This window comes from Phytophthora cinnamomi (assembly GCF_018691715.1).
Source record: "Phytophthora cinnamomi strain GKB4 chromosome Unknown Contig50, whole genome shotgun sequence".
Taxonomy (NCBI): domain Eukaryota; phylum Oomycota; class Peronosporomycetes; order Peronosporales; family Peronosporaceae; genus Phytophthora; species Phytophthora cinnamomi.
Genome location: NW_027150983.1, coordinates 384,551 through 402,620, shown reverse-complemented (window position 1 = coordinate 402,620; position 18,070 = coordinate 384,551). Strand labels below are relative to the sequence as shown.

The 18,070-nt window shown below is 48.3% G+C and overlaps 4 protein-coding genes across 4 annotated transcripts; 2 read left to right on the top strand and 2 right to left on the bottom strand.

Annotated features, from left to right (window-relative positions):
• Positions 1–5: 5 nt before the first annotated feature.
• IUM83_06541 (uncharacterized protein) lies at positions 6–2,273 on the top strand (the record flags this gene model as incomplete). The annotated part of the gene is made up of 6 exons (XM_067930762.1): positions 6–33; positions 113–189; positions 258–323; positions 426–470; positions 542–561; positions 2,270–2,273. 6 exons carry the CDS (start codon positions 6–8, stop codon positions 2,271–2,273), a joined length of 240 nt encoding a protein of 79 aa, XP_067789871.1.
• An 833-nt stretch (positions 2,274–3,106) lies between these two features.
• Positions 3,107–5,742, bottom strand: IUM83_06540 (uncharacterized protein; the record flags this gene model as incomplete). Its single annotated transcript, XM_067930761.1, has 7 exons — positions 3,107–3,140; positions 3,202–3,239; positions 3,349–3,375; positions 3,446–3,505; positions 5,283–5,363; positions 5,432–5,638; positions 5,707–5,742. 7 exons carry the CDS (start codon positions 5,740–5,742, stop codon positions 3,107–3,109), a joined length of 483 nt encoding a protein of 160 aa, XP_067789710.1.
• A 1,244-nt stretch (positions 5,743–6,986) lies between these two features.
• Positions 6,987–8,404, top strand: IUM83_06539 (uncharacterized protein; the record flags this gene model as incomplete). The annotated part of the gene is made up of 5 exons (XM_067930760.1): positions 6,987–7,028; positions 7,089–7,241; positions 7,320–7,389; positions 8,025–8,225; positions 8,316–8,404. 5 exons carry the CDS (start codon positions 6,987–6,989, stop codon positions 8,402–8,404), a joined length of 555 nt encoding a protein of 184 aa, XP_067789744.1.
• An 8,818-nt stretch (positions 8,405–17,222) lies between these two features.
• IUM83_06538 (uncharacterized protein) lies at positions 17,223–17,776 on the bottom strand (the record flags this gene model as incomplete). The annotated part of the gene is made up of 4 exons (XM_067930759.1): positions 17,223–17,311; positions 17,374–17,529; positions 17,608–17,649; positions 17,722–17,776. The coding sequence occupies 4 exons, from the start codon at positions 17,774–17,776 to the stop codon at positions 17,223–17,225; spliced, it is 342 nt and encodes a 113-aa protein (XP_067789743.1).
• Between the last annotated feature and the right edge of the window lie 294 nt (positions 17,777–18,070).

The window sequence follows — 18,070 nt, the reverse complement described above, 5'->3', positions numbered from 1 at the left end:
CTGTACTGTACTGCACCACCGACTCGACTTCATGTAGGCGTACTTCCTACCTATTGCATGACAATCTACTTTGATGCCGGGGGGGGGCTTGACTGGCTGATATCACCATCAGATAGGCACACAGCAAGGAGCAGAGCGCACTCATCGATGACCGAGAAGAGGCGCAAGGCGACGAATACAAAGCGGAAGGTGTGGCGCAGGGCATTAGGAGTGATCCACTGCAATGTTTGTCTGACAGTGCTTGTGTTGCCGTGCAGGAGGAGATTGATGGACTCAAGGAGGAGGTCCGCAAGCTGCGACGCGAGTTAAAACTCCAGGCCGATGTGAGAGATCTGCAGCCTCCGAGCGAGACTGGATGCCCTCGTCCTCCTCTGGAGCAAGTGCTATCGGAAAATAATAGTCTGAGGTCCGCTATCCACCGCCAGCAGCTTGATAATGCTCGTGTGCAGTCTGCACTTCCTCCTCCTTGGGTAAACAGTGGATGTTCAAGTTCACGGCTCTGGTCTGGTCTAATTTGACGCTCTGGTAATGCTTTGAGCAGGAACACCACCCCCTGTGCACGTACATTCACCTGACCAAGAACTGGCATGACCGCAGAAGGACACTTCTTGGCGTTCGGGAGCGAAAGTTCCGAGATGCGTACGAGTACATCACGGCACGCACCCACTCAACGTCTTCGGCTTCGTACTCGAGCGACGAGCGATTCGAAACAGCGAGTGGCGACGTCTGCGCTGTCCTCTTTCAGAGTGTGGAGCTTCCTGGTGTGAAATCACTCAAGCAAGTATACGACGCAGTTGTCTTCAGCGTCAACAATGCAGAGATCAGCATTTCCGAGCGTCTAGGCCACGTTACAACTCGAGACGACTACGACTGTGGGGTTGGCAGCATTTCGAACGCTCGGATTGTCTCGACGAACGATATCGACATCTCGACAGAAATCAACTGCGTCATGTTCGCGCAACCCTTTGCTGCTGCTGACAAAGATTTTGTTGGCATACCGTGTGGGATCGTAGCACTTGAGTTCGTAGATGAAGACGAACTTTTCCCGTACAAGTCGAGTGAACGCATCAGGAAAGACGTGTCTTCGGCTGTTGTGGTGACCGCTGAGATCACAAATGGTGATGAATTGACCGTGACGCTGCGTCGAGCTGCCTTCGTGAAATACCGTCGTCCACAGTTTGAGATTTCTGAGGCAGCCTGGCACGAATCACAACAAGAAGCTTCAAGATGGGGCGATGTCATGCTGAGATCCATCCGTAGCTTACTGTATTGCGTGCCCTAAGTGGATAGACTAAGCAACTTCCGATACTTCTAAGCGTGACTAAATTAGTAGAGCTATCTGCGCGGCTAGAATATTATCTACTTAGGTTCCTCTTTATGTAGACGACATCGCCATCAGCTCCGAACTCTTCAGGATACCACATGGAGACTTATCTGCAAAATACGCACGGACTAAACATCGTTAAGCTTACCAGCTCACTACATGCACTGTAGTACTACCGCTAAGCGTGGCTGCTGCAATCATCTACCAAATACGAAGTAATATATGCATTTGTTATTTTACTGGCCTCCCGTACAGTGAAGAGATCGTTGCGAAGTGGCCTGTCAACAGTTCATTTTCGAATTGACCGCTTCCAACTCCGATCTAACGACTCCACCCACCATCCAATGCAGGACACCTCTTTCGTGCTAAATATTGCGGTTGTTGCGAAGAATTTGCCATCGTCAATGATTCAATCGAAAAATCCGACACGAAGGTCGATTTGCGCGATGACGAAGGAGATAGCTTTCACCGCAACCTTAAGGAGCATGGGGAGATCGAAGAACGACTGAGCTTCCCTGGTCTCAACGCACTCAAGTCACTTTTCCAAAATGGCCCAAGCGCAACCAAGTTATTCGAGATGAATCTCGCTGCCCTCAAAATTCTTCAGAAGAATCCTGAACGCAACACGCAAGTGAATACTTCGGTAAAGCAGCACGCTTCGTCGACAGCTAGCTAGCGAGACTTTCTGCGACCACGAAACCTGTCAAGCCCACTGAACAGACCATGGGTAAAGTGGGGATGTTCGTGGCTGAAACCTCTAGGCGCGGTGGAAAACAGAAGCCTTAAAGATTTTATATTGCTGTGGATTCGTGGTTTCCATCCTCGCGGTAGGACCTACCTTGGGTATCACACTACCACATCGACTCATAATACAGACTTCCGGGCCTGGCGGTAAATTACGATCATTCTTCTCACAGAGTTGTCAATACTTTGCTCATTTCCCAGCTGAGTACCGGAAGGCTGAGAGCAAGTGCATCGTCGGAATCTTGTTTATCACTCGCAACGTTGTATGACTCAAGGCTCGCTAGTTATCCGTTGGGGATCAATGTTGTAAAAGATATCCTACGGAACCGAGTACAGCAGGCCACGGGTGGTTCAGAGCATGATATCGCCCCCATGCAGCAGCATTTTGCTGTGCTTCTTGCCACGCAGTCTCTGAAATCTGGAAGCTCGGATGGTAAAGCTTGACAAATGTAGCGCGTCTGAGTGTCACAGTCAGATCTGTACCCTCAATCTGCGGACCAGATGCCGTCACAACGACGGCCGAAGATACATTCTTGCGAATCCGCTCCTTTGACTCGTACGGGTAAAGTTCGTCTTCATCCACCGAGTCGATGACTACTATCCCACAAGATGTAGCACCTGGGTAAATATGACTGTCTCCATCGAAGAACTGCGAAAACATGACGCAGTTGAGCTCTGTGGAGATGCCGATCTCGTTCGTTGAGATGATTCGAGCGTTGGATATGTTGCCATCTCCGCCGTCGTAGTCGTATCGAGTTGTAATGTGGCCGAGACGCTCCGAAATGCTGATCTCAGCGTTGTCGAAGCTGAAGACAACTGCGTCGTACACTTGTTTGAGCGATTCCACGCCTGCGAGTTGAACAGTCTGAAAGAGGGTGCAGCAGACATCGCCATCAGCTGTTTCGAAGCGCTCGTCACTTAGGTGTGGCTGGTGCCAAGGCGTGAGCTGACTGCGGATGGCAACGTATTCGTATGCAGCTCGAAATTTCCGTTCGCGGATGGCAAGGAGCGTCTTGCTGCGGTCGACCCAACTTTTTTTCAGGCGGATATGCGAGCACAGGGGATGCATTTCCTGTTGAATATGCCATGTTAGTAGATTTGATTTTTAGATCCAAGAGAAGTACCGATCGTACCATCGGATGACTGCAAATGGAGTGAACGCTGGCGATTTCTAGTTGATGTTGACGCATGATAGATGACAGGAAAGCATTTTCCGAAATGATATCTCCCTGAATTCTTGAGGGTTGGAGTTGTTGCAGGTCCGATTGCAGTCTGCGAACCTCCTCTTGTAGTTCTTCCTTCTCTCTCTATGTAGTGAGAACAGGGCAAAGTCATTATACTCTCATGATAACCTGGAGATGAAAAACAGTTCTAAACCTTGCGTCTCGTGTCCGTTGACTTGTACCGTTTCTCAGCCATGGCCAACGCGTAGTGCACCTGACGGAGAAAAATTTGAAGTGAGCTCGAGCTCGATACAGCAACTTTTGGGACCGGAATGATGGTGAAGTAGAACAGTCAGTTCGTAGTTATTCTGGCATTTCGTCGAAGAACTGGTCGTTGCGGTATTTGCAAATCTTGTCATCTTTCGAATTGTTTTATGCTAACGAAATGAGATCAAGATGTACGAAGGTTTAGGTTTTCCTTGAGCACTTCTGTTTTCTTGTATAAAAACTCGTTAACCAGCGCCGCAAAAATTGAGCGTTTACCGGAGATTATCGACCGGATTGGTGGCTTCACCCTACCGCTACTCCAATCGATGAATCAACGGTAAGGTACTGCGCACTACTACTGTAGTACGTAGTCGAGCTCCACGAGAATAAAATACACAACTTGACCGTTGCGCACTGAATACATTTCCGTCTGCTAGGCGCGTGTGGAAGTTCGACGAGGACATTGAAATGCTTTTCTGAATCAATACTAGCGTCGCCCCCTCCCTCCTATGCAAGACTATGCCGAAGCAATTTTAGCTGCAGATTATGAGCAAAGTTTCTCCAATGATAGTTTTTTCACTGTTTGTTGGAAACCCAACTCGAACGTAGCAGCTTTTCCACGAACACTATCAGCTCGGATTCGAGTTGGCCTACACGGCCAAGGGTCTTGATATTTTTATTGGAGTTTGCGCATTTGGAGTCGCTCGAAGCGCTACTAGTACAATGTTACAACTGTAAAATCCTCGCACTCTTGCTGATAATTGAGCGTGTTGGCGCTGCATCCACGGACTTTACAATAATTGCGCCTGTGGTTGAGTCGGGCTTTGATTTGAACACCCTTGCCCTCACTAGCGCCATCGTAACCATTGCTGATACACCCATATACGCAAATACAGCACCACTTCACGATGATATTACGGTAAACAGCGCAGTATTTTCGAAGTGACTGACCGACCCGTTTTAATTTCTGCTTTCATCAATGCACGGAATAATTTTACGTGCAGAGCTGATGCCACTCATAGCAAAATCTCCTCCCGTCGAAATTATAGGTCTTCCAAATCTTGTGACAATAAACACGTTGATCTATAGGGGCACTAAAGCTCGGAATACACGTAGCTGCGAATGGTCTTCATCAAGACATCTCCCCACCGGCCGATGCCTGCCTGCAGTTCTTGTCGCGTAGCTTCCGACACGGGGAACTGGGGGTTGTAGAGTTTCAGGAACGCTGCTCGTCGCAGTGTCACCACCAGCTCACCTTCGCTTTCTGGATCCTTAGCAGGTCGTCTGCTGGCTGACAAGATAATGGCGCCCGACGTGTCCAGACGAACGCGCTCCTTCGGGTAGTACGGGTACAGCTCGTCTTCATCGACCGAGTCCAGAGCCAAAATGCCGCACGTTTGTCCGTCGAAGCCCTTGTCATCCTCCGTGAACAAGTGCGAGAACGTGACGATGCTGCTCTCGACCGGCGTGCAGTTCTCCGATTTCGATAGGACGCGAATGCTGTACACACTGCCGTCGATGGCGTCGTAGTCGTCCCTCACCGTCGTGTGGCCCAGTCTCTCGGAGATCCCAATCTCAATGGTATTGTAGTGGAACAGCAGCGCCTCCCACACGTTCTCCAGGGACTCGACCCCTGGGAAGTGCATGGCCTCTAAGTGCACGGAGCACAGATCGCCCTCTGCCGTCTCGTATCGGTGGTCCGAAGTGTGCGGCTTGTCCAGATCCTCGAATCTGCCCGGAGCCATAAGGAAATCGTAGGCATTCCTCAACTTCTCATTGCGAACTGCCATCAGCGTCTTGCGGCGCTCGTCCCAGTCCTTGGAGAGGCAGATCTTGGTGTACAGCGGGTGCGACGCTTGATCCCCCTGCACAAGCATACTCAATACCCCAACATAGAATAATTTATCATAAAAAAGGAAGATGACAAACTTACGAGGCACTCGACCAGCATGGCCTGGGCGCTGGCCACATTGAGCTGCTGGTTCCTGGCCAGCGACGTCATGAACGCATTCTCGGCCACGACGTGCTGCACGAGCGGGTCCAGCAGCGCCGCGTCCTCGGGCGAGAGCGAGCGCAGCTGGAGCTTCTGCAGCTCCGACGACAGTCGCTTCACCTGCTCGCGCAGCTGCTCCGTCTCCTCCTGCACAGCACAACGCCAGTATTACAAGATGGAGGTCCAGGGGGCGCGGGGATCGACCACGCACGCACCCGACGCGCAGTGTAGGTGCACTTATGCTTCTTCATGGCTTCTCTGCGGCACAGCACAGTGCTTTATGGGACAGAATCACGCGAGTGGTACACGTCATGACGTGACGTGAGCCGACTTGTTGCTGAGTGCTACACCTGTATGCACTGTGCAGTGTACAGAACTACACGTACTAGCAGCTCCAGGTATTACAAAACTGACATCAGGTTCTGAATGCTGAACGTGGCGAAGGCCCTGTCCTGGTGGCGTATATTTAGGCACTTATTTCGGAGCAAGTAAATTGCGAGAGATTTGATGAAAATTTACGCGGACCGCGGATTTGAGCAAGTTCGCTTACGGAGACTGTAAATCCGTGAGGATAGCTCAACCGCCGGTTTTGCGGTCAACACTGTGGAGGCCGCCACGCACACACAGCCAACACCCTCAACGCTCTCCGGATCTAGGCACGATATCTGACTGCCATCGACACGCTGACTAGCATCGCTAACCCTCCTGGTGCAGGTCAGCGCTGGTGTCTGTATGTGCTCCCTTCTTGCCGAGCATTGCTTGCCTTTGCAACTTGCTTTGCGTTGTCTACGTTTTCTTTTACTGCCTTCGTGTTGCCAAATGGGAATTTCGAGCGAGCGAAGCGAGTGCGAAATAGAGGTTTCGTATAACCACGCCAACTGTCAGCCAGGTCGCGTGCCAGCGCCAACTTCCTCCAAGATTAGCCGAGCGTCAGCAGCCAACTGCTGCCGCGGCTATTCTCACGACAGACGCTCTTGGGGTCTTCGGCACGCAGTCGCCAACTCGCCTCGTCGGACGCAGCCAGCTCCACGGCCAAGACCCAAGCGCTCGGCCACCAACGCCAGCGCGAGCGAATTCAACCCACCGCACCACACCCTCTAAAACGGGGCTGGCTCACATCAACTCACATTCGTGAGCCTCAGTGAGCCTTGCCTTCAATAATCGAGAGCGTCTGCCTTTGCCCCAATTTTGCGTGCTTCTGACAAGTAGAGACGAAACAGTGAGTTCCACAATGCACAATGACAAACATGACTTGGGGACTACCAAACCCTGGCCTTAACGCTAACGTCGCCTAATGTAGCGTGAATGTAGCTGAATGTCGTTCGATGACAAACTCGCCTGGAGTGGCAAGAACAGCGAATTGTGGACGTGGTTGGTTCTTATGAGCCAAAAAGAGTCAGCGTGACAAATCGCATGTTGCATGCAGGCGCAAATTCAGCTCACCCACAAACTGAGCGACCGAGCGAGCGCCACCAGCTCCACCAGCAGCGAGAGAATGCCCAGCAAGAAGCGCAAGTCGGCACACGTTTTGCGCGAGGTGCGCCAGCGCCCACATTTGCTTATTGAGGGAAAATTACTTACGGTAACTCTCCTGTAGGGCTTGAACGAGGAGCTGCGACGTCTGCGCGAGCAACTGAAGCAGCTAAACCCCATCGCGGGGCTAGGCTCCGAGAATGCCGCCATTTTCAGAGCCATCCGCCAGCAGCAGCTTAATCTTGCCAGCGCCCAATCCGCCATTCTGCCACTACTGGTAAGTACGACAAGCGCGCATAGTATTCAAAAGTACACACAGAGCTGCCCTAATGCTAACGGACCCTCTTGGTTTTAGCAAACGAGCGGCTTCGCTCAGAACCTGCACCCGCTGCACTCGCAGATTCGCCTGGGGAAATCCTGGGAGAGTCGCAGAGCGACGCTTTTGGCTCTCCGGGAAACGAAATTCCGAGCTGCGTATGAGTATATAACAGCACTCACTCAGACCACCAACTCCGACGAACTCCGCCACTCAGACGAACGCTTTGAGACGGCTGATGGTGATATATGCTGCGTCATCTCCCAGACGATCCACTTCCCGGGGGTGCGGTCTCTGAAACAAGTCTACGAGTCGCTGATTTTCAGCCTCAACAACGCCGAGATCAGTATTTCGGAGCGGCTTGGCAACGTTACGGTCCGAGACGACTACGGAGATGTCAACGGCAATACCTTCAATTCTCGGATCATGTCGACGGGTGAGAGTGGGGTCACTACCGAACTCAACTGTGTCATGCTGTCGCAGCTCTTTGATGACGCAAGTGACGTCTGTGGCGGACAACCCTGCGGAATGGTTATCATCGACTCGGTGGATGAGGACGACTTGTATCCGTACATCCCCAATGAACGGATTAGGAAGGATGTTTCCTCAGTCTTTTTGCTGACCGACCGTCGGTGCAACATTGATAATTCTGCACCGGACAGTGGGGTGATACTGAAGCGAATAGCCAACGTGAAGCTTCACCGTCCCGCGTTCGAACTGACAGAGTCTGTGTGGCATGACCAGCAACTAGAAACGACACGATGGGGAGACGTTGTGGTCCGATCGATGCGCAGCGTGTTGTACTCGAGGCCGTAGGAGATTTTAGCATTGTCTTCATTCGTTTTGGTCTTCACCAGGAAGAATTGTTCGATAAATTTGCAAATGAACGGGTGACTTTACGGAATGTCGCTGCGAACTTTGACGATTGCTTCCAAAACGACTACAGTAAGTACATGCAGAAACTATCTAGCTAATTGATGCTAAAATGTAACGTATACTCACTCACTCTACTATGACGGTAATCTAAAACTGTAGTTATTATACCTGGTGTACCCGCCACAATTAGTAAACTGTCAACTACGAATGCCGTACATGCACCGAACCCGTCTTTCCAGTTCGTTTAATACACTTGACTGACCCGAGTAAACCGGACAAGCTCGAAGTGCTGACCGTTGACGAGTCTCAACACCTAATTTGGTAGTACCGGTATCACATGAGCTGACTGCAAGATGAAGAAGAAGACTCCTTACAAGCCGACAACTTGAAGGCGTCAACGTTGGCGTTAGTTGAAGTACCAGTATGTAGTTCGCACACGTTAATGGCCAGTAGACATCCTCAAAGGTGTAGTCTATCTCGGCGTGTTGCAGGTTCGCCATCTCGTATTGCGACACGGCAGATTCGTCCCAATGTTTACTTTTCTTATTTTTTACCAAAAAAGTATTTTTATTACGCGGATGGTTTTGTTTTCAGTGGCATGCTTGTACATCGAATAATTGGGGCGAAGCCCCCCCTATAATCATGGGACTCTCATTTACACTCCTATTTAGGTTTTTACGAGATGGGTGCATTAGTTTTGGAAATGGGATAGATTAAGGATTTAGGAATCTCTCTACTGGAGGCCAAAAATCGAAAAAAACCCTGTGTATAAGAACATTTTGATATAGGATCATTACCAGGATTTGACATTTTGGTCGTTTCGACTCTTCGGTTTAAGAACCAGTGGTCATTAAACATGGGGGCAGATTTATTTATTAGGAAAACGACCTTTCAATTCAGAGACCTTAGAAATGGCCTAAAAATGCGATTCTTAGATTCTGAAGCCATTGCTTGGAGCCCCTTGTAAAGGTCTTAATAACAGGCAAAACCTGTGTGAGTTTATGGCCACGTAAAAAGGGTGTAGGTGTAATTACGCGCTGCGGTACATTGTGCCGAAGTCGCCTTTGTGGACACAGCGACTTAGATGCCCAGCAGGTCGAGATGGTCCGGAACTCCCGGCAGAAGAAGAATAAGTTGTTGGAGCGGTTGGACGAGATGCTAGCGGCTGCCCGCCTGTTTTACAAGCAGCAAGATTATACAACAACACGCTGTACAAGAGAAGCCATGATATGCGCCACCGCGTCGGTGCTAGTTTGGTGATATTCGTGTGGTGGAGTAAAGGATATGATATCGCTAAGGCGTTTCAACGTGACAAAGGCTTGGGCCGAGGCCACAGTGACTGTGGTGGGGTTTGTTCATTGTTTGAATTGCGCTGCGTGGGTATAGTAAAGGGTATGGAGGCCGAACCTACACGGGGCGTATTGGCTACTAGTGAGCTGGGATCACCAACGCGCTCCAACTGCCGGAGTTTACATAATACAAAACGGGTCACCGCGACAAGCCCGCTACCTACACCGTTTAAGAAGCGTAAAGTGCTTCGTTCAGCGCTGAGCAAGCCCAAGCACTCAGCGGTGACCAAGCACACTTTGCCACCATTCCACGATCAAACGACGCAGTGTCAAGCTAAGACGACCAAGAATGCGCTGCCCCCCAGTTTTATTTAGTGGGATCTTGAAGACCGAGAGCCATCCACTCCTCGGGAGAGATATCTGATGAGAGCACAGGAAACTCGACGGGAGCGTGCTCGAAGAACCGTGGCAGCTCTTGCAGCGGAGAAAAAGAGACGGCGTGAGTTTCACGAAGTCAAGGGTCGATTCTGTGCTGACCATCTCATGAAGATTCGCTCCGACGTCAGCTTTGATATGATGTGCGAAAATATCGCTCCTATTGACCGTGCAGCGGGAAGGTCTCCGCATTCGATTGAGAAGTAGATATTCAGTCTGAATATTCAGTCTGAATAAATTATGTGTGTTCTAGCTCCAGTGGTGCATCTCGTAGTATAGTGTAATCGGCAGTGCTGACTTGGCATCCTGGCTAGCGTATTGTCGCCATCATGTAGCTACTTCGTGCTAGTGTAATCGGGACGTTCGTTGCTGTTGGTGCGGTGGAGCCATGGACATGGTCAATAACGCCTAAGCGTTTCAACTTCAGATACTGCAAGGAGGGTGATGCGCGGGCTGCAGCCATGAAGGTGAGGTGCGCGTCGTCGCTGCAGTGGCCAGGATCGTGGTGTAGTTGGCTTTGCCAATCCTCGCCTGTGTTGAAAGCTTTTGCGGCAGGTTTAGAGAGGTTGCTGTGGCCGAGGACGTGAGACGACGAGCGATGTTTGCAGTTGTGGGGACGCTGACAGTATTGGTGGCGTATTGTCGCCATCATGTAGCTTCTTCGTGCTAGTGTAATCGGGACGTTCGTTGCTGTTGGTGCGGTGGAGCCATGGACATGGTCAATAACGCCTAAGCGTTTCAACTTCAGATACTGCAAGGAGGGTGATGCGCGGGCTGCAGTCATGAAGGTGAGGTGCGCGTCGTCGCTGCAGTGGCCAGGATCGTGGTGTAGTTGGCTTTGCCAATCCTCGCCTGTGTTGAAAGCTTTTGCGGCAGGTTTAGAGAGGTTGCTGTGGCCGAGGACGTGAGACGACGAGCGATGTTTGCAGTTGTGGGGACGCTGACAGTATTGGTGGCGAATTGTCGCCATCATGTAGCTGCTTCGTGTTCGTGTAATCGGGACGTTCGTTGCTGTTGGTGCGATGGATATGGATATACGTTTCGTTGACGATGGATATGCTTATACGTATCGTTGATTAGCTGGTCAGGCATGTATGGTAGGTAGAGATGCCATTTTCGAATTGACATTCATGGCAAAACCTACCGCATGTGCTGCCAGAGTGGCGCGACATACGATCAGGATGATCACTAAACGAACGGCCTTAGGGCCTCCTATTAGAAAGCGAAAGCACTCCCAGCTTACGCTTGAAGAGCTAGAAGACAAAGAAACATTTGAACGAAAGAAGCGTAACGCTGCTACTGCTGTACGGAATGAGAAAGCACAGAATTGTCCAGTACCAAACCAACGTACGCGCAGTAAGCAATGCAATGGTGACACATGTCGTTCAGACGCTGACATGGACGTTGAAGGTACCGTAACGAATTTAAGCTTATTCACTATTATCAGCTCTAATGGATTGATGGATACGCCTGTTGTACTGCAGCTTTCTACACTGCGATCGATGAGCCATTCTTAAGAATATGTGGAGGCTGTGGCGAGTTAACAAAGTCAAATCGAGTAGTCAAAAAGTTATACAAACCGGAAGGAACGTATTTTGCACCACTGAGAAACAACACTGGGCAATGTGGTGTCATACCGGAGGCAATAACGGCCCCTTGCCGATGGTAATTGCTACATTTACATATGTTGTCGTTGTGATGCTTCTTTACGGAAAAAATGAAGTCCCCAAATTCAGCAGGGCAAGCGGTATTTGGATAGGTTCAATTCCCGTGGAACTCGAGCAATTAAATTCGATGGAAAGCAGACTGATCGGATTAGGCATTTCGTTTACTACGTGCGTCAATCTTTTTAAAGACTAACAGGAATTTACTCGGGGGAATGCTATAAACTATTGGAACGATGTGTCGGAGCTCACGCATTTATTACCTCGACCTTTAAGCAAGTCCGGTGTTGTGCTTCTGCGATCCAAGAATGCGAAGGATGAATTACTGGTGAGGGTCCGGCCCTATTTCATTCGAAGAGCTTTGGAGTGGCTAATTGCAAACAATCCGCTCTACACAGACGTTTGCATTTCAGAAGAAAACTTTGCAGCACTGGATAATTTCGATTATGATTTACCTAGCGTTGAGCTTAGCGACGATGAAGACAAGCGACTGCACGACAGTTTAACACGACCTGGTCCAAGAGAGGGTAACTACGCTGCGCATCAGTTAAATGAGGGACTCCAAACAGCAAACACACTGACACGACCTATTGATGTAGATATGATACATGCAAGACCATCAGAAGCCCAGGTCGTAATTGAAGACTCCTTTGAACTGCGGGCGGAATCGAACAACACTTCAACTGAGGCTGAAAAACTGAAAGAAGCTGTAAATGCTGCTGTGGGTCAACTCGTGTACCCGACAGCAGATTTACCCTCTCAGACTGACCCAATGAATGAGTATACTACTAGAATGCTAATGCAAAACTGTTTTCCTACCTTGTTTCCGGACGGAAATGGAGGTTATAACCCGTTGGAAGTCGAAGGTCGAATTTATGACTATAATCTAGCCGAGTATTGTGCTCATTTGATGAAATGGCACGATAGACGCTTTGTTATTCACCGCAACTTTAAGTTTTTTTGCTTGAACCTGATTCAACGACGGCAAATTGATGGTCTGACCCGTAGAATTAGTCTTCCCAATAGTACAGAGGTGCATGGCAGTTCTAAAGGTTTGGATGAGGGAATTAATGAGGCTATGCTGCTACTGGATTCCCTTAAACCATTTTTTAGATCTGGCAGGGGTACAGGCCTTTACTGGGCTAATGTGCGAGATGATGTAATGAGTATGCATGGTAATAGGGTGTTGACGTCGCGGTGGCCTACGTTCTTCCTCACACTAAGTGCAGCCGACACAGTCTGGCCGGACTTTTTTAGAGCATGCGACCCAAGCTTAACAATTGAACAGGCTCGCAACATAAGTTCTAAAGAACGAAGACGGTACCTAATAGAGAATCCAGATATTGCAGCCAGACATTTTAACAGAAGATTTAATGCTTTTTTTTTATCATATTCTGTGTGGTAAAGCCAAACCATTAGGAGAGATAACTGATTACTTTTGGCGCATCGAATTCCAGCATCGCGGATCTCCCCATATTCACGCATTGTTGTGGGTGAAAGACGCTCCTGATATGCTGCAGCTTTCGACATCAGTACTTGGACGTGAGTTTCTAGCGAACTACGTAGATTCCGTTATATCGGTTTTATCAAAGGATCCAAAAGAGCTGATGTCATGTACTTGCTCAACATGTTTACGTGAGAACAGCCAACAATTAGATATTATATCGGCAAGGGCACCACCGTCGAATTCGAATGAACACTTGTGTGACATATCTCGTCTTGTTCAGCGGGTTCAACAACATGTATGTATATCAGGATCGTCATGTCGGGAGCAGTCCAACGTATGCCGATTCGGCTATCCTAAGGAGCTCCACACAAAAACAACGATTCAGGTGGACATGACAAAAGATGGAGTACCGTCAATTCAATTGCACTTGAAAAGGGACGTGCCAACAATCAATAATTATTCACCTGTATTGCTATCGGCTTGGCGCGCAAATATGGATATACAATTTATTGGCAATGCGTATGGCGCAGCTGAATATACGGCTGCATACGTGAGCAAAGCCGAACCGGATACGCTGAGGTTTAAGAAAATAATTGCGGCTGCTGTCAAGCGTTGTGACCCAAATTTACCTGCCCATGCAATTTTGAAGCGAGTTGCCAATGCGACGTTGTCTATTCGAGAGGTTAGTGCTCAAGAGACCATATACATCCTTCTCAGAGAACTGCCACTACGTGGAAAGTCTAGACAAGTAACCCGCGTGAAAATTATGCGTCACAACCAGCGCTACTACCGGATCGACCCATCCGAATGGACTGCAATCCGGAGCGGGAACATTGAAGATTGTGATATCCGTATCGAGCCCGCCGAGGCTGCTTACATGGCACGTCCTCACCATCAGGACCCCCGAAAATAATATTGTCGCTGCAGTAATTTTGATAAATAACAGCAAGTTATTTATTTTCTCAATCATGCCTAGATGTGCCCGTTATTTATGTTGGGCCACATTATTTCAGGTAATTTTATGTGTACCAAACCCTAAATTATTTCTTGCAGCGCCCACCTAGTCGTTCTGCTGTTCCTTTACAAACTTCTGCAAGACCACTTTCAATGTTTCCTCTTGTAGTGACACCAGCGTGGCTCGCATCACGTTCGGACATGAACGTCATGGTCTGATGCCAATCACCTTGGAGATGATTCTTTTCTTACGAGAAAACGCTGCCTATTGGGACGCCAAGACGGTTGATGAGGCCATGCACTAGTAACTTCGCTCTTCATTCAATTCACGTGAATGTGCGAAAAAACTGTGGCTCTGTGTTCTTATTGACACCAATTACTCAATTATTTATTTACCTTCTTGCGCGCAGGTCATAAAGTATGTTTGGTGCAGCCTCGACACTTGCCATAATTTACCCAGGCTCGAAGCCCATGATAAATATAAATATTATTTTCGGGTCCCCTGCTCACCATCCACCCTTTGACGATATGACATATGCGTCTTTTGTTGAAAAATATGAACTTGTCAAAGCGATCTCAACATGGCGGGACAATTCCGACACGTGGAGAAGAATTGATGGAAATGGATTCATAAGACTGAGATCAAAAGCCCATGTTGTATGAGGAACTCCATGGATTTCACCTGACTCAACAAATCCTAACTTCTGTTTTGCGGAATATTCTTACACACATCTTGGAGAGAGTTGAAAGACCTTCCTGAAACTGATGATGAATGCTTGAGCAGATTTTCTCGTGAACAGGAAACTAGTTTATTAACCGAAATTAACCAGGAGTCCAGCGCTTTGCTGTCTCGCCATTATAATCTCGACGTATTGAAAAATGCCGGCGTTAAGACTTCTGTAGTTACTCTACCTGCGTCAGAATATGTGTTGGTAGACACCGATGGTGATCTATGTGCTGAGAACGAATCGATTCCATCTCAATGTTCAAATTCTATTCCATTTGACACCGAAACTGAGGGCATATCATGGACTTCAAAGCGCAGCTACTCACCAGAAGATATCATCAAAGCTCAAACATTTATAAAGGCCTACGTAAAACCTTGGGCCAAGGAGCAGCGAGAACGCAGAAGTGTGCAGAACAAAATGGCAGGAACAGAAGCGCCTCGTAGCCACTATATATATCCCATTTGTACTGATGATGAAACAAAAGACGCTATGGATGATTCGCAGTGGATTCCGTTCTCACTCGCAATGCTTCAATCTCGGAAACGCTACCGTGCACTTATTAATAACTCCTGCTGTGAGCCCTTGCAGATGATAATTCACGGGGAAGGAGGATCTGGTAAAAGTTGGCTAATTCGACACATTGTAAAGGACATCCACAACGTTTTTGGCTAGCATTCGGCCTCTAGGACGAACTCAAAACGCGTGCTATTATTAGCTCATCAAGGTACAGCTGCATTTAATATCAAAGTGCGTACAATATGCTCAGCGCTAGAACTAACATCGTTTTCACGCAACACATTTTCGTCTCCATACGTCCCTCTAGCTACCTTAAAGTGTGGAGCTGCAAAGCTAAACCGACTTCAACAAGAGCTTTCTTCTGTTCACCTCATTATAATTGACGAGTTCAGTGTAATATCGTGTGGAATGCTCTATTGGATTGACCAGAGGCTCCGAGAGATTTGGCCAAAGTGTAGTCATGTATTGTTTGGAGGAAGAGATGTAATATTTACTGGTGATTCAGCACAACTAGACCCTGTAGTTCCGTACTCACTTCCTCACCAATCGCACGAATACAAAACTCTATTCAGCGACTGGGGCGCGAGATTTGGGAAGGCATAGCTAATGTGTGCAGATTGACTAACCAAAACCGTGGCAAAGACGACCCCGAATGGTTTGCGGCATTACGACGACTACGGCAAAAGTGTCCCACACAGTGTGATGTTGAGTTATTTAACACTAGATATTTCAAAAAGAAATCAAATGCCTGATTGCGCTGCGACAGCAAAACATATAGCTTATATGAATGTAGACGTAAACGAAGCTAACGCACGTAACCTAAAGGCCAGTTCCTGTCCGATTGTCCATATTCGCTCAAAACACACCGTGCAATTAAAAAGACTTGCTAAGCAGCGACCAATTGCACAAGAATCAATTGATGCTCTTCTGCAGGAAGCAAAAGACGTAAATACTCACAGGGACAGAATCGTGGGAGCATCTATAAATCTTGCCGTTGGAGCTCCAATCTCATTGACCTTCAACATGGAGCAACGTGCAGGTCTTTGCAATGGAACAAATGCAGTAATATTTGACTTCATTTTTCCGTCTTCGGATGAATTACCTATAATACTGGCGCAGATTACAGATATGTACAATGGACCGTCGTTTTTACCCGACGTGCCCAACATTATTCCCATTATACCAAGAAAAATAAGTTGAACAAAAAAACAGTGATTTAAGTGTCTTTCGAGAGGGAATACCAGTGCGATTAGCTTATGCAATGACCATCCATAAAGTTCAGGGCCTTACCTGCCCCAAGATAGTTTTCCATTCGCTATCTATTCCCAATACATCGTTTGCTTACGTAGCTTTGTCAAGGGTTCGCTCTCGCGAAGACATTGCATTTACGACTCCATTGACTTTGGACAAACTGACGAGTTCAACTGAGACTTGCCAAATATTTAGAGATGAAGAACGTCGCATTCAGAATGCTGTCGAGAAAACCAAGCTTGCCGCACTACCTACAATCAATGCGATGAAGCAAATAGCGATTGCTCACAATGCGGCAATGAGACCACGGTAACACAATCTACCTATCCTCACACACACGCCTGATCCACTACTTGACTTGCCAACTTCTGAGCGCGCCGACGATATGTTTACTTCCCTTTCAGATCTTTGACAATCACTAAAACGATAGCGAAGATGTAAACAAGTTGGGTGCCAGGTAATTGGCGACCCGGCTCTAAATTGGCCGCTACTGAAGAACACAGCACCACCAGCGATGCAAGTCAAGAGGGCTATCTGATCTCAGGTGAGATCACACGCTACGCCAGGACAATACGCTGTCGGCAGCTCTTTATGGGCAACATGGAGTAAGCGGTCACGCTCGAAGATAGCAATCGGACTCAACGCAGACCGCCTCATGGAAATCGAGTGAAACACTGTTTGAGATTGCGGTCAGTGGCTGCACGTCCACAACCACAACATTTTTATTAGCAGTTAGATTATTATGAAAATACACCCCCAATCGTTGACAAGTACAACATCCACTACTCGTCTTCGTCCCCGCACATCTTGCTTTTCTTAAAGCTGCGTGCATATGCGGCTTGAAGGACACGCAGAGAATGCACCTCTTTACCTATTAGCAAGCATTTTTAATGTGTAAGATTTAGCCATCTTTATACCCCCTTTCTTACTTACGGCGGAGATGCTTTGCCAGCTTTACTGCTCGGGCTCGAGCAGGGCGATCCGCCATCGGTTCCATTGGCGTCAGCGCCTCTATGACTGGATCGCCTTCCATCGTAGAATCGATGTTTCGACATGGCAATGATGCTTCAACAACACCATTACTGGTATCTTTTTCTCCCAGCAAAACGTCAGAACACACAGATCCAGATAGACCACGAATATACTCAGGGAGTACACCCTACATACCGTTTTGTATAGTTGTGAAGTGCATGGCGTATTCAACACGCGCTGAACACATAGCGCCATACCAGGAAATTAGTATTGTGGCTCGACAATGCTCACGGCGCAGGTCACAGCTACCTCTACTTGTCCGCTGTTTTGTCGTCGCGGCCGTGCTCGTCTTTATCTTAGCCATTTCGAAATCAATAATGAAAGGTCGGGGGGGGGGGGGGGGGGGGGGGGTTCGCCCCAATTGTGTTTAGTACACAATTTTGGGCGATCGCCCCTAAAGCATCACGCAAGTGCTGCTCACCTAGGTACCAAACATTCGCTTCTACATATTGTGGGTGTTCCAAGCGTAGCATTTTTTTAATCTGTTTGTGCTACGAATAATTTTTTTTTCCATCCCTGGCTAGTAAGCTCTGGAGGGTTCCCTCAATGACCTGTCCGCCTTTGGCAATGTACGTACCACGAGGGGACAGCTCATCGA